The sequence below is a fragment of the Marmota monax genome, unplaced genomic scaffold (genome assembly GCF_021218885.2).
Source record: "Marmota monax isolate L192 unplaced genomic scaffold, Marmota_monax_Labrador192_F-V1.1 WCK01_AAM20220418_F8-fsc00281, whole genome shotgun sequence".
NCBI classification, from domain to species: domain Eukaryota; kingdom Metazoa; phylum Chordata; class Mammalia; order Rodentia; family Sciuridae; genus Marmota; species Marmota monax.
In genome coordinates this window covers 10,587-31,853 of record NW_026693208.1, presented here as the reverse complement: position 1 = coordinate 31,853, position 21,267 = coordinate 10,587, and the positions used below count along the sequence as shown (strand labels likewise).

At 38.1% G+C, this 21,267-nt stretch overlaps 1 protein-coding gene across 2 annotated transcripts; it reads right to left on the bottom strand.

Moving 5' to 3' along the window:
- Nucleotides 1-8,902: 8,902 nt before the first annotated feature.
- Ankrd66 (ankyrin repeat domain 66) lies at nt 8,903-20,680 on the bottom strand. 2 transcript variants are annotated; one of them, XM_046456057.2, is made up of 5 exons: nt 20,395-20,677; nt 17,705-17,912; nt 15,409-15,579; nt 14,266-14,494; nt 8,903-9,940 (listed from the first exon to the last, which is right to left on the bottom strand). In XM_046456057.2, the coding sequence occupies exons 2-5, from the start codon at nt 17,769-17,771 to the stop codon at nt 9,742-9,744; spliced, it is 666 nt and encodes a 221-aa protein (XP_046312013.1). In that variant the 5' UTR covers nt 17,772-17,912; nt 20,395-20,677; the 3' UTR covers nt 8,903-9,741. The 2 variants fall into 2 exon arrangements, with proteins under 2 accessions (XP_046312013.1, XP_046312014.1); XM_046456058.2 differs by lacking the exon at nt 17,705-17,912 and having other exon boundaries at nt 20,395-20,680.
- Nucleotides 20,681-21,267: the final 587 nt, after the last annotated feature.

Sequence of the window (21,267 nt, the reverse complement as noted above, 5' to 3'; positions counted from 1 at the left end):
CAAAAGTTAAGAGATTTCCTCAAGGTCACTGAACTGGGAAGTGCTGCACCCCATCTCTAACTTGGGCAAAAGCCCTGGCTCTCTGCTCACTGTGCTCTGATGCCTTCTGACATGGCACTTCTCCAAAATATAGTCTTTATGCCTTCACCTTGACCAGTCTTCCTTTTCATCCCTGCACTGGGAATTTTATTCTTAGGTCATTAACATCTCTTAGAAAAAAAAAAATGAAACAAAAGTAACTTTCCATTTATTCCCTTTGCTAGAACCAGAATTCTAAGCACTGTGTTTTTAAAAGAGAGAAATTATGTGGTTCCTCTCCCATAGAGCTTAATATTTACTGTCTTGTTTTGTGCCTCCGTTTCAGTGTCTACTCATTTGTATTGCATAATATTTGTTTGCCTTTGAATTCAGCTGACAACCTTGACTTTTTGTTTGCCTTTGTTTTATGTGCTGTGTACTGAACCAGTGGGAGGAAAGGAAGTTTGGTCATGATGAGTGGAGAATGAGTGACATGGGATTGCTCACATTGCCCAGTGCATCCCTCAAGACCCAAGCCCTGCTGTCCTCAACCTGCCTCAGGGCTCACACCACTGAATGCATTCATTCCCTCGCCAACCTGAGTGAGAGAGGGGTGTTAGTAACTACAGACACCTTCGATGATCCAAAACCCAGTCACCACTTGCATTTAGAGAGTTTTCATCCTCTACTTCCATTTAAATATATATGTGTCTGCAATTATGGGAGTCATAAGACTTCAAATCAGGAAGCCTTGTCATGGAAATGCTTAAATGTATTGTACCTGGGTTCTTTAGGGCATGTGGTGGAACATATGGAGCTCCTTCTAAGAAAAATATTTAAAAAGAAATCAAAATGTAAAAGATTACAAAGGACACTAATTTTATTAAAATACAATTATCAAAATATGAAAATAACAGTTTGTGTCACAACATTTTTTTTCTCGGTCAGTGTAACGCCACAAGAATGGGAAGTTATACTCCATGTATGTATGAGATATCAAAATACATTCTACTGTCATGTATAACTAAAAAATAAAAATAAAAAATTTAAAATAAACATTTTTGTTTCTCTGTTCTTCTGTTAAATAACTAGATTTTGGAATAATTTCAGTGGTTACCATAATTTCCAATTTTGATCATTATAAATGATACTTCAAGATATGAGACATAATCAAAACATTTCATGATCTGAAAAACCATAATCTGAAATATCATGTTAGTATAACAAAAAAATATCTGAGATGTCTGTGTGCAGCAAATTCACAGGAACTAATAATACAGCTGAGTTTTGTTATTCACATTCATAGTTGAAGGAAACGCTAAATTTCACTTAGGACTGATAAATATTTATTTATTTTTTTGCCCAGTGAAGTGAATATACATCTATGCATTCATAAGGATGTTTGTATTGAAAAGGACTTTAGCAATTACATGCCCAGGATTCTAAACCCAGATGGGTACCACAACTTAGACAATATTAAAAACATAAAAATTCCTGGGATCTGACCTTGAATTATGGAATTATGATCTGAGGTAAAATTCATGAATCAGTATTTTTTTAAATTCCAGAGGTGATTCTAATACACAGCCAATTAGGGTATCCACTAAACCATCCTAGTATCACCCCAAAATTTCTCCATCCTGTGATATATGTATATCTTTTTTCCACACTCAATCCTCAAGGAATCAATGTTTTGAAAAGCTTTGAGCTCAGTAACCATTGATTCCTTCCCCTTATTAAAAAAATGTTTATGGCACACTTCACAAAATACAGAACAGTTGCTTCTCCTGAGCACTTACCAGTGCCCCTTTTAAGCCAATCCCTCCTCTATCACTAGTCCCTGTCAACAACTGGTCCGTCCTCTGTCCGTACAACTGTATATTTCCCAGAGTGTCATCCAGTTCATACATATGTAGCCTTTTGAGTCTGATCTCATTACCTGCAGCATGATACACTGGAGACTCAGGCGTGTTATGGAGTGCCAGCACTTCATTCCCCCACCCCCACACCCTCTTTTTTTTATAACTAAGTAATATCTCATTGCATTTATTTACCAAGTTTGTTCATCCATTCACAAGTTGAGGACATTTGAATTGTTCCCAGTTTTTGGCAATTATGGATAAAACCTCAATAAATATTCACATACAAGCTTTATATGAATATAAGGTTTTATTTTAGGAATATATCTGGGATTGGGATTGCCACATCATATAATAAGTAAATACTAAACTTTATAAGAAATTCTCAAACTGTTTCCAAAACAGCTGCACCATTTTGCATTCCCACCAGCAAGCAAAAATTCCAGTACTTTGACTTCTCTTCAGCCCTTGGTATTGTCAGGCTTGTGTGTGTGTGTGTATGTGTGTGTGAGTGTGTGTCTGTTTGTTTTGTTTTTCTTTCTTTCATTCCAAAAGAATGTGTAGAATTTCTTGTTGTGATTTAAATTTGCATTTCCCTATGGCTAATGAGGTCAGGCATCTTTTCATGTACTTATTTTCCATCTGAGTATTTTCTTTGATGAATCATCTGTTCAATTTTTTTTTACCAACTTTGTAAATTGAATTATTTTATAAATATTTGGTTAGGAATTTAACCCTGTAGCACTTTACCACTGAGCTATGTCTTCAGCCCTTTTAATTTTTTATTTTGAGACAAAGTCTCACTAAATTGCCCAGGTTGGCCTTGAACTTGCAATCCTCCTGTCTCACCCTCCCAAGTAGGGATTATAGGTGTGCAACACCACACCCTATTGTGGTTTTGAACTTTACTTTAAAAATACATTATGAATATACTTCATTAAAATCAGATATATGGTTCTCAAAAGCTCTCTCCAAGTTTGTGATTTGTTTTTTTTTAATTCCCTGAACAGTGTCTTTTGAATAGCAGAAGCTCCTAGTTCTCATTTTTAATTACAAATCATACTTTTGCTGTCATACTTAAGACATCTTTCCTATTACCAAGGCCAGAAGAGTTTCTCTTTTATTTTCTTCTGGAAGTTTCAAAGTTCTGTGTTTTATTTTCAAGTCTATATTTTGTGTTAATTTTTATATTTGGTGCAAGTACAGATGAAAGTTCATTTCTTTGAATATGATATCTAATTATTCCTGCACTATTTGTTGGGAATTTTTTTCCTTTATTGATTTTCCTTGTCACCTTTATCAAAAACTTATTGGTTATGATTTGTGTGGGTCTTTTTCTTGACTTTCTGTGCTATTCCTTTCATCTACATTTTTATATTTTTGTCTATATTACTGTAAGCCTTGAAATCAGATAACGTCTTTCAATTTGTTCTTCTTTTTCTAAATTGTCTTGACAATTTTAGTTCCTTTTCTTATAAATTTTAGAAGGAGCATGTTAATTCATATAAAAAATCCTGGTGGAATTCGATTGGAATTCCAATGAATTTATGAAAGAGTTTGGGAAGAACTGATGCTTGAACAGTATTGAATCTTCCAATCAGTGGACAATTACATGTCTATACTTATTTAGATCTTTTATTTCTTTAATCAGTATTTCAGTTTCCAGCATAAAGATCCTGCTCATATTTTTTATCAGATATAAATTAATACTATGTTATGGACATTTGTTAGATTTATCCCCAAGAATTTTGGTGTTATTTTATTTAATACTGGAACTTGAACCAAGGGATGCTCTACCACTAAACTACATCCCCAGCCCCTTATTTATTTATTTATTTTTTTTGATTTTGAGACAGGGTAAATCTGTAAGTTGCTTTGGGCTTCACTAACTTGCTAAGGCTGGCTTGAACTTGTGATCCACCTGTTTCACCTGTACTCTGAAAAGGCTTCCTGCTGAAGGTAGACCCTGAGGGAGGAAGAGGATTAGGAGAGGCAGGAGGAAAGAAAGAAGGTGCCTAGCAGATGGAAACCAGGGCCCAGAGCAGAGAGGCAGGGTGTGTGGCACAGTGGCTATGAGGCCACAATATGAAGCCACATTGCTTAAATCCAAGTTCCTGCTTTGGTCCCTGCTAGCTGTGTGAACAGGAAGATTACCTAACCTTATAAATCCCTGTGTCATCACAATAACACCTACCTCAAAGAGTTATTGAGTGGACAAAGTGGCATGTTTGAAACCACGTTTAGCATTTATTGTAGGCATTACTAGGTAGCAAGTGTAGAAAGAAGAGTATTAGGAAATGAGATCAGATTAAGGGATAGGTATTGGTAATAAAAATTCTATAATTAGTTATAATTTTTATTTTTGTGTTACCTCTATTTTAAACATTTTATATTTTCTCTGAAAGCTGTAGACTGATATATTTAAAATTATTCTTGATGAATATTGCTTTAATGATCTCCTTCCTGGTAGATTCTTTAATCCACATTTTACTTACTTTACCTTTTGAATTTATCTTCCCTTCATTTAATAATGTGTTTGGGGATGGGAACAGAATTCAAGACTCAAGGTATGATCATCTCAAAAACCAATGTTGTAACATTCAAAGAAGAGGGACTGCATCAATCATTTTCATTTTTATAGAATAGTTAATTGCAAAATATGTGATTTGGATGCACCATTTTGTTGTTGTTGTTGTTAGATGTTTTTGTTTGCTTTCACACAACAAGTTTATCTTCGAGGACCCTCAAGGGAACACTGCCTGCCAAGGGAGTATATAAGATGGAAATAGAAAAACAACAAAAATAACCAAAAAAAAGTCAGAAAACTGGTAAGAAAAATATTTAATAACATTTATAGCTGAAACTAGACTATCTGGGACTTTCCCTCAACCAATAGCAAATAATAGATATTACTAAAAAAAAATCCCAACAACCTCTTTGAAAACATAAATACTAACCAATAGTGTTGCCTACATTTTTCTGCCTAGATGCTTTTATTACATGGAGACACACCCCAAGTGAACATTCTTAGAATCCACAGTAAATATTGATTTTTAAAAAACCTTCCATGACCAAGAAAAGAGTCCATGTAATTCAATTATCAACCAAAAAAAAAAAAAAACTTTTCTTCTATATTAAAATGCACTGGACATGCACAGTGCTATTTATTATCTTGGAAGTAGCTCTGTCTGAACTAGGAATCAAAAGCTTTGGGTTCTAATCTGAAATCTGCCTTTCAAAATACATCATATTCAAAGGTATTAAAAAAATACTCAAGCCCTTCTGATATGCTCTATAACTGTGCTCAGAGACATGACAAAAAAAACTTCTGACTCGGTAACCAATACTTTTATTTAAATGGCTTCTGAATTAGTTTGCTAAGGTTGCTATAACAAAGTACCACACAGTAGGTGACTTGTACTTTTAGAGGTTACAGGTTTGAACTCAGGGTATCAGCACGGTTGGTTCCCTCTCAAAGCTTCAAGGGAGGGAACTGACACAGGCATCTCTCCTTGGTTTATAGATGTCCATCTCCTTGCTATATCTCCTCACACTGTCTTTCCTCTAGGTCTCTTATAAGGATATTAATCATATTAGACTAGGGACCCACTCTCCTTCAGTATGAACCCATCTTAACTATTGCATCTGCAATGACTGCTTTTCTAAATAAGAGTATAGGCTGAGGAACTGACGATTAGGATTTCAACATCTGATTTTGGGGAGAGAGACACATGCCTCAGCTCATAACAGCTTCCATTTCTCATTTATAAAGCCAGGACATTTTTTTTATCCATTCATCTATTGAAGGGCATCTAAGTTGGTTCCACAGTTTAGCTATTGTGAATTGTGCTTCTATAAATATTGATGTGGCTGTGTCCCTATAGTATGCTGTTTTAAAGTCCTTTGGGATAAAAAAATGTGGCATATATACACAATGGAATATTATTCAGTAATAAAAGAGAACAAAATCATGGCATTTGCAGGTAAATGGATGGAGTTAGAGAAGATAATGCTAAGTGAAGTTAGCCAATCCCAAAAAATCAAATGCCAAATGTTTTCTTTGATATAAGGAGGTTCATTCATAGTGGGGTAGGGAGGGGGATCATAGGAGGAATAGACAAACTCTAGATAGGGCAGAGAGGGGTTGGAGGAAAAGAAAGGGGGCATGGGGTTATTAATGATGGTGGAATGTGAGGATCATTATTATCCAAAGTACAGGTATGAAGACATGAATTGGTGTGAATATACTGTGTATACAATCAGAGATATGAAAAATTGTGCTCTATATGTGTAATAAAAATTGTAATGCATTCCGCTGTCATATATAAATAAAAAGAAAAAATAAAAATAAATAAAGCCAGGGCAAAGGCATCTTTTAAGGTAGCTTGCTTCCTTTGCTTTTAGAAAACATTTACATTTACCCTTCTAGGCAATAAGTATTCCACATTGAGTTAAGTGCTTTCAGGATCACACAGCCTACTCAGGCCTCACTAATCTTTTGATTCTCAGAGCAAAACATAGTATTAGGCACATAGTATCTGATGATTAGCAAAAAAAAAAAAAAAAAGAAGAAGAAGAAGAAGAAGAAGCAGGAGGAGGAGGAGGAGAAGAAGAAAGAAGAAATAGGAGGAGGGGTGAGGAAGAGGAAGAGAAGGAGGAGGAGGAGGGAGAGGAGGAGGAGGAGAAGGAGGAGGAGGAGGAAGGGGAGAAGAAGAAAGAAGAAGAAGAAAGGAAAGTGCCTTTCCCATAACATGATGTTGCCTCAACTTTCTACATGATGCAATCTGCTAACTCCTCTCCACTTGTGAGGATGAGAGAGAACAGACAACACAAATACCACCCCCGCCAACTGCTGCAAATCTCAATTCGACCCCATTGAAATGGACCCGTAAGTAGCAGAGTCAGGGTAGATGTGTAAAGTCCACTTACCTTTCAAGAGATGAACTTATGTCATTGTGAAATAACTTCAGATTTGACGTTCCTCAGTTAAAGGCTCAACCTCAGGGGCAGGAAAACAGGTAAGCACCTTCATGTAGCACTTTAATAGGCTACAGAGAAATCCCTGTGCCCTTGTCTCCTCCCTCTGGGACAATGCCAATGCAACTTAGCAGTCATTCCTTTTATTAACATTTTTTTTAGTTGTAGATGGACATAATACCTTTCTTTTGTTTATTTATTTTTATGTGGTGCTGAGGATTGAACCCAGTGCCTCACACTTGCGAGGCAAGTGCTCTACGGCCGAGCCACAACCCCACCCCCAGCAATCATTATTGTTACATGTCTGGGACACCAAAGACTGAGAAAAATAACCCCATCTACTATTTAATGACCCCTTTCTGGGTAGTGAACACTTGAAATGAATTGCCTCATTTAATCCTTCCAACAACTCTGAGGTATAGGCACTGGTGTTATTCCCAGTTTACAGACAAGGAAACTAGAAGAGTTAAGCAACCTGTTCAAGTTCCCAGTGCCTGAAGGATTAGTGCTATATCTAACCCATTTGGTTTTGAGTAAGTCACCACCCCTTAGAACTTCTGATAGTGATGTCAATTGGATATAAAGATACCTGTCTTGCAAGTATGTCAAGCAGATTGGATAAAATACACACAAGTTGCTCATAGAGTGTGGACATTGCACCAATATAGACATAGGCAAGCTATTTTAGCATCCTTTTCCTGTTGTTCCCATTTACTGTATGAACATTTGTGGGAGAAGAACATGTTTCCTAACAATTCAATAAGTATGAAAGGAGGACACAAGGAGAGTTCTGAGAGGGCCTGAGGTTAGGGTTGCAATAAGGGCCACCCAAGGAGGCTTTTTCACAGTTTGGTCCATGTCTTTTCAGCCAATGCAGGTCAGGCTATTGACCATGCCAAAAAAATGGGACAATGGAAAGCTTCACTGGACTCATAAAGGATGATATATCCGAACACCTTTGAGATTCTCAAGGGAGCTCCCTTCTGTGACAATACCCTAGCCATTCATTGCATGGGGCCAGTTAGTGCCAACGCCAGCATTTTACACATGTCACTGCATCTCATCCTCATAGCAACTGGAAAGCATACAGGACATTCCCCCTATGTTTAGGATACAAACCTAAGTGGGCTTGACTCATGAGCCCATGATATTAAAATAGCATGCTTATTAGGAAAAGTCTATTTGCAAAGAAAAACATCGATTTAATATGTACTGTAGGCAAAGAGAAATTTTATCATGAAAATACCATTTAATAGGCTCTGAGTAAGCAGCGAGAAGTGGAATGTAGAAAGATGTTAATCTATCTATCAATCATCTATCTCAACTATCCACCTCTCTCCATCTTTTGCCTTAGTCCTCTCCTCCTCTTCCTAGAACACCTCTCTATACTTCCTTAGCCCTCTTGTAGGACCGGCCTCTTCATTTTTCTGAAGTTGTCTGTTCCTGGTCCAACCTCTCATGAAAATTTCTTTTCAAGTTCCCAGGAGAAGAATTTTCTTAGTCCGGCGTGAGTCAGGTGTTTTCCAATGTTCGTCTGAGTTGAGAATCAGGAAAAACAGGGCAAGCAGGGGGCATCCTGGGATTGTCAAGTCAGAGAAGAAGGGAATTGATGCTCAGGGGTAAGATAAGTAGGAAAGTTATCCTCGATAGCTAAACTGCTTTCTTATTAGATATTAAAGCTTTTTTTTTTATTTTAGAAAATCCAAACCAAAAATGGCTTATATTACCAGGAGCATGAATTGGAAAGTGTGTAATGGCGATGTCTGGCAGCTAAAGACACTGAGTTAGGCAGAAAAATTAATAAAGTTAGAATGTGGAGTAGCAAATTAAGGTAAAATATACCAGACTAGTCTCCTAATAGAAGCTTTAAATGTTTTCTAAATTCTATAGAAATGTTAATAGAAGTAAAATGCAAACCATATAGGTAATTTTAAACATTCTATAAGTCACATGTTTTTCAAAGAGAAAAGCAAAAGGTAAAATTAATTTTTACAAATTTTATTTCATCCTAAATGTCAAAAAATTATCATTGCAACAAATAAGTATTAAAATTATAAGACATTTTACATGTTTTGTACTAAGTTTTTAAAATCCAATGTGTATTTTACATCTCAGATTGGATGCCATATTTTTATTGGAAATATCTAATGTAATCTGTATTTAAACTTTCTAAATTTTACAGTAGAAAAAGTGGATCCACAATCACATTCCATTATTTCACATTATTACCTTTCATTAGTTATGAGGGATGAACTAATTTCAGTTATTTCTCACTGAGCTAGTCTATGGCCCAAAGTGTTCCTCCTATGTGGACATAATCATGGGTAAAAATGACTTGCCTGGCATTGCAGGTCCCACAAAAGAAAAAATAAAAATAAAAAGCTGGAAACTGGGAAATACAGTTGTTCACATCATTGCTTAGTCTATGTGACAATAAATACAATTTTTTTTCATAGATTGAAAGGATAATGTTAGTTTTTTTGTTTTGTTTTGTTTTAGAGTATTGTTTTTACTTTTTTTTTTTTCCTTTTTTGCTCTGGAAAAAATCAAGTTTCCTCAGGACTCTTTCTTTGATCCCTGAAATTCTATAATGGGGTGTTGGGTGGGGGAGTGGTACAAATTAGTGGTGAGAAAAAAAAAGTGTAAGCAACTGGCCTGCTAAAGTTTGTCCCCTCCTGGTCTGGTGGACAGCAGGTTTTAGGAGACAACAGCTCCTGCTGAGAGCACCTGGGCAAGATTTTCAAATTGAATGAAATTCGAAATGGTCATGAACTTCTGGTAGAAGCCGGGGTAGGCTTCCTGGAGTAAAATTATGTAAAGACAACACAAGGCTGACAGCCTCTAGATTGGCAGCGCCAGACAAGGATCCAGCCCTCAGGCTCAGCCCTCACGCTTTCCGCTCCTTGGTATATTTAAGCTTGGCTGGGCCTCCATTTCTCTTCTTCTTTTTATTAGTATTTTTGCTGGGGGAAGGAAGAGACAGCTCCAGCTCCCTTTTCTTGGCATCCCAGTCTGGGTCCCGCTCATCCAGGTGCAGCCCATTCTGCTCAGCTGCTCTGCGATGGTCCCTGCACTCAGGCTCCGCCCTAGACAAAGACAGACAGGCCTGAGCTCTGGGCGGGAGCCAAGGACCAAGCTCTCTCCTCCTGCTCTACACACAGCCTGGAAGGAGGCCTAGTTTGCCCGGTTCCAAGTGCACACTTAGGGATGTCTCAGAAGCCAAAGAAACTACTTGGAGGTGGAGGAAAGTGATGTGTCAGAGTAAGAAGTTGATGATACATAGACTCAAAGAAGGAAACTGAAAGAAGGAACTGCTAAATCTTATTGTGCTCACCCAGCAAGAGGCCTGTTACTGAAGAGGCTATTTTCTTTTTGTTTGCTGTTAATTGTATTTTTTCCTAATTATTAAAGCAATGCATGTTCATTATTTAAAATTTAAACAATGTGAGGTCCTGGGATCAATCCATAGTACTGAAGGACAAAAAAAAAAAAAAAAAAAACAAAAAAAAAAAAAACTCTCAAATCAGAGCACAGGGAACCTTCCTGTCCCCCGAATCCCCCAATCTACCACCAGCAAGCTGGAAGTGACCTTTAAATCTTCAGATTACTTAGCATCCCTCCTCTTGTCACTTTCTCTTGTTCAGTGTTATTTATATAAATAAGTTGTTCAACCAGTTATTTTCTCTCCCACTCAAAAAGGAACATTTGTTATTGTTGTTGTTATTGTTGTTGTTGTTGTTTTGGTATAGGGATTGAACCCAGGGGCACTTTACCACTGAGACATATCCCCAGAACTTTTTAATTTTGTATTTAGAGACAGGGTCGCTGAGTTGCTTAGGGCCTCACTAAGTTGCTGAAACTGGCTTTGAACTTTTGGTCTTACCTGCCTTAGCCTTCCAAGCTGCTGGATTACAGGTGTGCACCATTACACCTGGCCAGAAAGGAAACTTCTTGATGTCTAGTCCTATGTCTGATTTATCTTTATGTTCTTTTTAGTGTCTAACTTAATGACATACACATAGTAGGGTTTACCTCTACCTGTTGAATAAGTGATTTGCTACTTAGAGAGCCTGAATCAAAAGTTAAAGTTTTCCTCAATGATCCCTAGGATGTTCAGAAAATTATCAAATATCTTAAAAATGTCTTATGTCCTTCTTCTGCATCCTCCTAGCCCAGGAGCTCACCTACTCACAACATGAATTGCTAAGAAATCCTTAAGTGGTCTCCTCACTTATAGTCTAAATGCCTCCAAGTCTACCTACACAGCACCACTGTCACATCCTCCAATGCATAAGCAACTTTATTAAAGCATCTCTTTCTGCTTGTCAATCTCCTGAGTTCACATTTATCACTTGCCTGGCTGACTATGGCCACCCACTGATCTACCCATGCACACTTATCCTCCACATCTCCCTCAGATGGATACTCTACTTAGCCAGGCATTCATCCTGCCACTGTCCATCTACCTCTTCACATATGCGCACAAACTATGCACAAATCCAACTTGGTGGCTTCATTCCAAATCAACAGATTTTTTCTCCCTCCTCCATTTGCAGGTCTTAGCTATTATTCCAGATCCAAATTAACTTCCTCTTAACCCAGGATTCTGTCTCTAGACTCTCTGTCAGAGGGAAGTTTTCAGTGAAATAGGATGATTCACACACCATGTATTTGATGTTGTTGTTTCTGCCTGCACAGTTTTTCTGGCAATAACACTCCCCCCTATTTGAGGGGAGCCACTGCTCCTCCATCTCAGTTATACTTGGGCCATGTGTCACATTCATCCACCTTCTGGCCACTAAGGAGGGGCTGAGATTACTCAGAGAATGTCAGTGCAGCAGAGCCAAAGGCAGGACCCAGAGGAATTTCAGCATCTAAAAGGCATGCAAGAATAAACCATTTAATTTTTCTTTTTGAAAAGAGCATATGCAAATCATGAGAAATAATCAGAGAAGAGAGGGGGAAGCTAGGAGAGAGTAGCATCAGATTAAGTAAGGGAGAAGAGTTTCCAAAATATAATAAATGGGAATTAGTAGAGGTAAGATGTGAACTAAGAATAAGCCATTGGCTTAGCAAACAAGAACTTCATGGTAACTTGGGTCAGAGCTGACTCTGTAAACAGATGGATCAGGGGGAAGTCTGAAGAGTGAGAGGTGAGGAAGTAGAGATAATTATGTAAGTTAATTTTCAAGTAGCTTTGAAGTGTAGGGAATAAAAGAAACAGAAGTGGGATTCTGCTTTTTGCTTAATAAGATCTATTTGAACATGTTCACAGACTAAAAAGAAGTGAAAGGAAGGAACATTAAAAAAAATGCAGGAGATAGAGTAAAAATGCAACAAAGAATACAGGAGCAATGGCCTTGTAGAAGAGACATGAAGAATCTCCATGGAGGGGTAACCCTTTTTACAGAAGAAGGGATGGGAGGCAAGAAGGAACTGATGTAAGTATATGTAAGATCTACAGGGATACACTATTCTAATCAGCTAAAAGAAATGTAAGTTAGGGTTCTTCCTTCTCCTGTAAATCTTAGCAAATAATCAAAACCTAGAGCTCCCACTACAGAATATGTCCATAGACACATATATTTTTTCCAACCCCATACCAACATATATATGTTGATATATATGCATACAAACACACATGTATATATCACACATGTATGTATACATACATGTGTATACATACATATACACGTGGGTATATACGTACATAGGTGTATATATGTATGTGTGTGTATATATACATACATATATATGTAGATACAGGGGTTGGAAAACATGTAACCCAAAGTTTCAAGAAGACATACCCTCTGAGAGAGTGTAATGGGGACTTGGAATTGACAGTGAGGTAGTAGCACAGGAAGAGAGAGCCAAGCCGAGAAAAAAATCTTTCTGATGATGCTCATTTACTTCTTGCTGGGATTTTTTTTTTTCTCTAGTCAACCAAGCCTAGGAGTAGAGAGCACAGAAATTTTCCCGAGATTGGCAATTCTGGATTGTATGGTACAGAATGAATGAAAAAGGGGTGGGAAAGTTATGAAGAGTGTATGAGAAGAAAGTAGAAGTACTGTCCTGGCAGCCGAGTAAGATTGGGGACATTTTCAGGCACATGATAGATTGGGAATGAAAAATGTTGAATGACAGAGTCTTGACAATTCAAAGACCTAAGGCTCTAGGAACTGATAAGATGAAGAGAACTGTGGTCTCACATACAGTGCATGGAGGTTACCGAGGACAAGGGCAATGGAAAAAACTGGGGAAAAGATAGAGATATTCAAACAAAGATTCAGGTTCTGCCTCTCTGCTCTTCAAATCACCTAATTTGTGACTTTGGATATTTTAAGTGGGTGACACCATCTTTAAGAGAGAGTCTTTTGAGCTGGATTTGGTGGTACATGCCTATAATCCCAGCTGAGGCAGGAGGATCACTAGTTCAAGGCTGGCCTGGGCAACTTAGTGAGGGCCCTCAGCAACTGAGTGGGACCCTGTCTCAGACTTAAAAAAAAAAAAAAACAACAAAAAACTAGGGATATATAGCTCAGTGGTAAAAAGCCCCTAGGAGTCTCTTAGGTTACTTCTTCACATTACTAATCTCACTATAGGAAAAAAACTTTCCTAGTTTAACTTTCTTACAACTATATTTGCCAGCTCTTAGGAGACATCTCACTGCCACCCTCCTCTTCTATTATGCACAGCCCAGTAGATTTGATATCTACCTTGTCTTAATTTCCAAGAAATAATGCCCAGATACTATTATTCAACTTTTTCTTATATGAGTTACTTGTTGATCCAACAAAACTAGAAATGTCTAAATTTTATTTCCATCCCTCTCTGAGCTCTACTGCTATGTACATAATTGGTATTAAACTATGTTCAATGTCTTGACTGAGTAAAAAAAAATGAACAAAATGTTAGATAAATTCTTATTTGGATATATGTGTTAGTAGGGGATTCACAGATGAACATAGATGCTTGAAAAAGTAGAAGGGTCTGAAAATCAAATTCTAATTCATCTGCCTCATTTTAAATATTAGGTAATGGAGGGTCAGGAAGGTGACAACCTGTACAAGGTCACACAGCTTGAATACCTTTTAGAAAGCTGCAGGGGCCCATGAATCTGGGATCATCACCTTTCTTCAAACTGTGTCCCAATTCTCTGATCAGAGACAATTTTTGTATAATCTAAAACAACAGATCAATGTATTTTTTACCTGAGGCCAGTCATTTCTGTGAAAATAACTCAATTTAAAAATTAATGAAAACAATAGTCAGTTGACTGGATTTTCTCATTTTTTTTTCATTGACCTGAGCCCACTGAATGGGCAAAGACCTTGATCACAAGCTTCTGTATCTTTGCCCTTCCTATATTTGGGAAGCAAAAAAATAAAATAAAAATAAAAAAGAAACTTACTCCTCCAGGAAGGCCACACAGGCTCTGTGCCCATAGATCTGTGCGATCCTCTTAGGTGTGTCTCCAAAGAAATCAGGGGCATCGATGGCGGCATGCAGGGCATGCAGGGCTCTGAGTACATTCAGGTGGCCGCACTCAGCTGCAAAGTGAGCGGGGGTCCATCCCACATCAGTTACCAGGCAGGGCCTGGCTCCACAGCCTATCAGGAGATGCATCACTTCCACTTGCCCTTAGAGGGACCAAGAAGAAACAGGAGGAGGTTAAGAGGAAAATGTCCCCCACGGCCTGAGACTAGGACCAGCCTCGACAACATGACAAGGGTAGGAAATGCACCTTTGGGGTGCCTCCAGATTCCTATCATCATCCCCTTCATCCCTTCTCCTTCCTCTGACTGGGGAATCAGCACCCTGTCCTCACTCCATGAACCCTGTTCCCATGGGGAACCTGGACTCTCACAGTATGTCCGGTACTCCTTCCAGGATACCCCTCTCCTGTCCACTGTCCCAGAAATCTTCTCAGGTCCTGCTCACGGGAGCACTGGACAGGCTCCTCTTTCAATGCTCATTTCAAAAATAAATATTTTAAAGCCCACTTACATTATAGCTAACAGAGCTTGCAAACAGACTTTCTCAACAGATAAATGTGGGTTCATATCCTCACAATGGGGCTTACTAAGGTGTGTCACCTTGGATAAGTAACAAATGTCTGAGGCTCCATTTCCTCGTCTATCATTTAGAATATTATCACTTACCTCACTGGACGTTTGAGAAGTACAAGTGAACCCACAAAGATAAAGTACACAGTCCAGTGGCCAGCAGGTGACAAGTACTCTCTGAAGGTGGTTTTGGAAATGGCAAAAGACTAATATTAATTAAGAGCAGATTATATGCTAGGTGTTGTATACCCACTATCTTACTGAACACCTATCACTCCACTGTAACATTACTACCCCCATTATATAGAAGCATAAACTGAGGCCCAGAGACACTAAATAACAAACTAAATTTGCTAATGTGGGTAAGGGGTGATGATTGAAATGCTCCATCTAGCTCCAGAAAAATATTTTTTTCTACTCAGTAACACAGCCTGGAGACTGAATGGTGGGCTCACAGGGGTGGATCTACTAAGGCATCGCCCACCCACCTTTGATTGAAGCCCAGTGAAGGGGGGTCCGGTCATTCCAGTCGACATCCTTGTAGTTTGGGTCACAAAGACCTTTCTTCAAAATCCTCTTTACTAAATTGTAGTCCCCCAGAGCCACAGCTTGGTGGAGCTTTGTCAGGTTTGATATTTTGGTCAATTCCATGACAGAAACTGTGGGAGAGACACGTCATTTAGGAAATTCGATTACAGTCCTTAATTCCTAGCAAGTGCTCCACAGAGTTTTGCGTTGTGGATTTTCTTTCCTGCCTCATGCATTTACGGCTAGGATTGCCTGGTGTGTGGTCTCTGCTGAATGTGGACTTGGATCTTAGCTACTGTGGTTACTGCATGCCAGTCCCCTACCCCCAAAACTACTGATGGCTCCCACTGCACACTGAATTATGTCTACACTCATGGACTGGCCTCAAACCACCTTCCAGCACTATTTCCCACTCCCACTTCAAAATTCTAGTAGTGTTACCTAAAGTTATTTATATAATTCTGTGTCTTTCTCATCTGTAGAATGGGTATAAACATCTAGGATTATGAGACAATGAGAATCCATGTGAAAGGTATGTACTGGGCCCAGAGCTCTATGGAAATTAAATACTATTGCACACCAGGTGGGGAGGGGGCAACACACAAACAGACAAATAACATAGCTAAAAACTGGTATTAATATTATGCCTTAAAACAGTAGTTCTCACGTTGTAGTCTAAGATGCTTAGAAATTCCTTAGACTTCTTCAGGGAATCTATGAAATGAAAAACTATTTCATTATAATATTAAGATGTTCTTGGCCTTGTTCCCCTTGATGACAATTTTCCTGATGGTTCCACAGAGAAGGCAGAGAAAACTTTCCTTCATAGAAAGTTAGGCTGTGACAGCAAACTGGACTGTAATCAAGCTGTTCACCACACCCTCCAAGAAAAAAAAAAAGGCCAGTTTCATAGGAACATTCTTAACGAATCAATAAAAATTATGTTTATTAGATCCTACCATTAATCATGTGATTCAATAAATGCAATTTTAAGATATTGTGTAATGAAGTATGTCAACATTTGGAAAATGTTCTTCACCCCCTGGACCAATATTTTTCATACAACAAGTGGAGGATGTTGCAAAATCAGACATGAGTAAAGAGATCCATTCAAGATGGAAAAGACTTTAATAAATCAGAGTAAGGAAACTGCCTGGATATCACTTCAACTCCACATCGAAACTAAAATGTAGGGCACTACTATCTGTCTAGTTTGGGTGTAGTATCAAAGGAGAAAATCCACAATTATGTGGAAATCTATAAAATACTTCTCTCTTTCTAACTTTATATCTGTTGGAAGCCAGATTTCTTTATACACTTCCATCAGAACAAAGTGAATGTAGAAACTGACCCAAGAATCCAGATGTCTTCTTATTAAGCCAGTGATTTTAAAAGGTTAAAAAAAAAAAAAAGGTAAACCAAGCTCACTCTTTTTACATTTTTTGTTATTCTGGAAAATATAATTTTTTTCATGAAGATATTACTTATGTTATTATGTAATAGATTTATTGCAGCTTTTGTAAATGAATTAACATTTTAAGATATTCTTAGTTTTAACTTCTAAAAGCATACATATTGATAGATATAATCCACATACATGAATGCTTTCTGGGGTTCCCAATCATTTTTAAGAGTGTAAAGAAGTTCTGAGACTAAAAAAATAATAAGTTTGAGAACTGGTGATATAAAACAGATATGGAGCTGAAATGGACAACAAGAGTGCAGAGAGGGCCACAGGAGTTGTGGCCATTGAAGATACCTCTGATCTCAAGTTTGAGATGGGACTGGAGTTCACCCTACAAATTGTGACTAGCAGCAGCAGCAGCACCACCAAAGATTTATAAGAAGTGCAAATTCTTGGACTCAATCTCAGACCTACTGAAGCTCTAGGGTGGAGCCCAGCCAAAGTTGTTGTAAGCCCTCCAGGTATATCTGATTCACATTGGAAAGTGAGAATAGCCCTATAGCCTGAGAGACAGAGAAGTAGCATCATAAAAATGCAATGGTATGTGAATTATAGTCAAGTTGGCAAGTGACCGTAGAGGATCCCAACCTAAGCACAGCACATTGGTGGCCAGGATTGCTTATACTGAAGTGTGAGCAGTTCCAACAATAATGTCCCTCAGTCTTGAGGGTTGGCAACCTTTTTCTGTAAAAATCCAGACAGCAATATTTTTATACCAAGAGACAAAATCAAGACTACTAGTGGGAACTTAAAAGCAACTTAAATAACAAGAGTAAAAATCCATGTCCTACCCTTTCCTATTTGCCTGCAATAGTTGTTCCATCGTCTTTGTTCCCAGTAACCCTCAGCTGGAGACATTCACAGGGCAGAGAGGATGGGCCTCAGCAGAAAGGCATTGTCAGTGGGATGCTCAGTTTCATTCTCTGCCTTATTGCTACTCAGATTCCAGTGAGCTCTCTCTCCTCCTGGAGAGGTTGGCAATCCCACGTTGGTAGCTGGCTGGAGAAAAAGCAGCTCAGAGTCACCAACTCTCTTATTAAGATTCCATTGTGGTCCCAGCAGCTGCCAACAGCAAATTCCTCCATGCTGGAACAACTTGCACTTTGGAGTATGTGCCTTTGGCCCTCCATGTGCCGTGCCTGTGTTTGAAATCCTTTACCAACATCACCAGTGGGCCCTGAGCAGTGAATAGGCACAGCTACAAGTGGCAGAGGCAAGTGCTAGGAGCAAAATAGGCATCAGGGATAAAGGGAGAAGCATGCACTTGCTCTTGGGGCCTCACAGCACTCGCCCATGGAGGCCTGACACCTTAGGTGGTAGCCACAGGCCTACAAAATAGGTATGAGCCAGATCCAACTTTTAGACCTGAGTTTAGCAGCCTCTAGTCTATACAAATTATTTAGTAATCTTGTTTAATTGCAGATTCTGACACAGTGGATCTGGGATGGGGTCTGAGAGTCTGCATTCATAACAAGCCCCCATAGCAGTTCTAGTTCATCTTTGAGTAGTCATATCTCTCTGGCTGAAAAGTAGGAGATAGATTGGCAGGGAACACGATTGGAGACCTGAGAGGGAAGCAAGGAGACAGCAGTTGGTCTCCACTGAGAAGCTCCATAGAATTGTCAGTAGATTCTTAAAAACAAAGATGCCTCTACCTCAGCCCAAAGTGAATCAGAATCTCTAAGCGTGCAAAACAAGGGTTAGGTGTGTTATAGGATATAGGTGCTCAACACATGTCTTGCCGGGTAACAGAGAAGATGGCACAAACTGCATTTTAGTTTTTAAATTTGCTTTACTAGAAAACACTGGATTTGATTAATAGTAAAAATGGTAAACAAAAACACTAGTATTTCTAATCTGCAAGTGTCACTAAAAGCAAAACCATTTCTCAATCAGTGTCTAGGAGCCTTTTCATTTGCCTTCCATACAAGCTTTTGAGCAATTTTAGACTAAACCTACCCTGTTTGTTCCACATTCAAGTTGATACTGAAGTGATTGCACAACTTCCTATGAATGTGTTGTAATTCAAGTAGAAATTTTCATTGTGCAGCAAAATGTTTTTTCCAGAGAAATTGAAAAGCTGATCCTAGAAGATTCTATGGAAGTGCAAGGAACCCAGAACAATCAAAATAATCTTGAGAAAGAATGAAGTTGGAAGACTCATACTGCTTGACTTCAGTTAACACTCCAGGGCCAAGCAATGGGAAAAGAAAACTCTTTTGATAAATGGTGCTGAGACAATGAGATATTCACATTCAAAGAAATAAAGTTGCTTCTCCACCTCCCAAATATTTATTACTCTAAATTTCCTTTGAAAGTTTTGCAATTTGAGCCTTACATTTAGGCCCAAGACCCATTTTGAGTTTATATAGGGTAGACTTGTCAAAAAATAAGCATGTATGTCAGAATTTATTTCTAGACTCTCAGTTCTACTCTAGTGCTCTAGATTTCTATTCTTGTGCTAGTACCACCATAATCTTGGTTATTTTAGCTCTATAGTAAGTTTTGAAATTAGAAAGTATAAATTTTCCAGGGCTGGGGTTGTGGCTCAATGGTTGAGCATTCGTCTAGCATGTGTGAGGCACTAGGTTCAATCCTCAGAACCATATAAGTAAGTGAATAAAAAAATAAAGGTCCATCAACATCTAAAAAAAATTTTAAAAAAAGAAAGTATAAATTGGGGTATATACCCACAATAATGAAAACATTCAAATAAAAATTTATACATAAATGTTCATAGAATCATTATTCAATGGCAGATGAAAAATGGAAACATCCCAAATACCCAGCAACAGATGAATGGATAAATAAAATGTGGAATATCCACATAATGAAATATTATTTTATAATGAAAAGGAAGGAAGTACTGAGACGTGATTCATGGATGAATCTTGAAACATGCCAAGTGAACAAAGCCAGTCATAGAAGATTGGATACTTCCATTTATGTGAAATGCCCAGAATAGGCAAATCTATAGAGACAAAATGTAGATTATTAGTTGCCTAGGGCTGGGACCTGGGTGGGTAGAGGAAAGACTGCTGGTAAGCACAGGACTTCTTTTTGGAGTGATGAAATACTTTAAAATTAGATTGTGGTGGGTAATGGTTTCACAACTCTAAAATATTCTAAAACCACTGAATAGTACATTTTAGATGGATTCAATTTTTAGGTATGTGAATTATAGCTAAATAAAGCTATTTGTTAAAAATAAACAACTATTAGAAGTTTTTCTTTAAAGAACAAAAATGCAAACTTTATTTGCAAATTTATGTATATAATTCACTAACTTGTCATTGGCCACTGAAATCTGGCAAACTCTCCGTGACATGAATCCTTATGAATTTGGTTAAGTGCACTTGAATTCCTATCTTTCTGGTAGATGTGTGTCAATTTGCAAAGTAGTTCACCAATACAGAGGCTAATAAGTGAGTGATCTGTATTACTATAGTAAATAAGAGAGGGGTAATGTAAAAATACTTACAGGCTTGTATGAAACCCAGGGAGCTCTTTGCTTGTATGAAACCCAGGGAGCTCTTTGCTTGTATGAAACCCGGGGAGCTCTTTTCAGGAGCTTGAACTGCCTGGAGTATTGTTGTGCTTACACCATGGAAACTGACCCTTCCTTCCTCATGAAAGCTTGCCAATTAAGTTCAGCTTCCCTAGGTATCTGGTGGAGTGGGATTGCCGCTCTACTTCATATCAAAACTCTTTAGCAATTCTACCTTCTACTTCAGTCCTAATGTGCCGGACCTCACCAGGTTCTTTCAAATAGTATTTGATTATTTTTTAAAAAATTATTTATAAATTAAATTAAAAATTTAAATTAAATATTATTTAAATTAAAAATTATTTAAATATTATTATTTTTTAAAAAACAGTTTTCAATCCACAGGCTGTGAAGAAGGTCAGCTGTTTAGTAGTCACTTAGACACAGGAGATGTCTGACCTCCGTGGTGTGGTGGGGAAAGCATGGGACCCTCTCATTCAGAACTGGCTGTGAGATCTTTGGCAAATTCCTTAACTTTGCAGAGCTTCTTTTTTTTTTCTCATTAATAAAAGTGGAATAATAATCTCATTGATTAACTGGAATAATTTATAAATCATCTGATATAGGGTAGATTCCTAAACAACAATGACAAAAAGAACAAAAACATCTATAGTGCTTTCTCCTTGTCTCTCCTTTCCCCCCCTTGCTGAAAGCAAGTATCTATATTTATGATCTCACTGATCGGAAAAGCCTTCTTCCTTACCCTCTCCCCTCCCCTCCCTTCCATCCTCTCTTCCTTTTCTTCTCTCTTTCCTTTGCTCCATTTGTCTCCCTACCTTTCTTCCCATATATATTTATCAAGTGCCC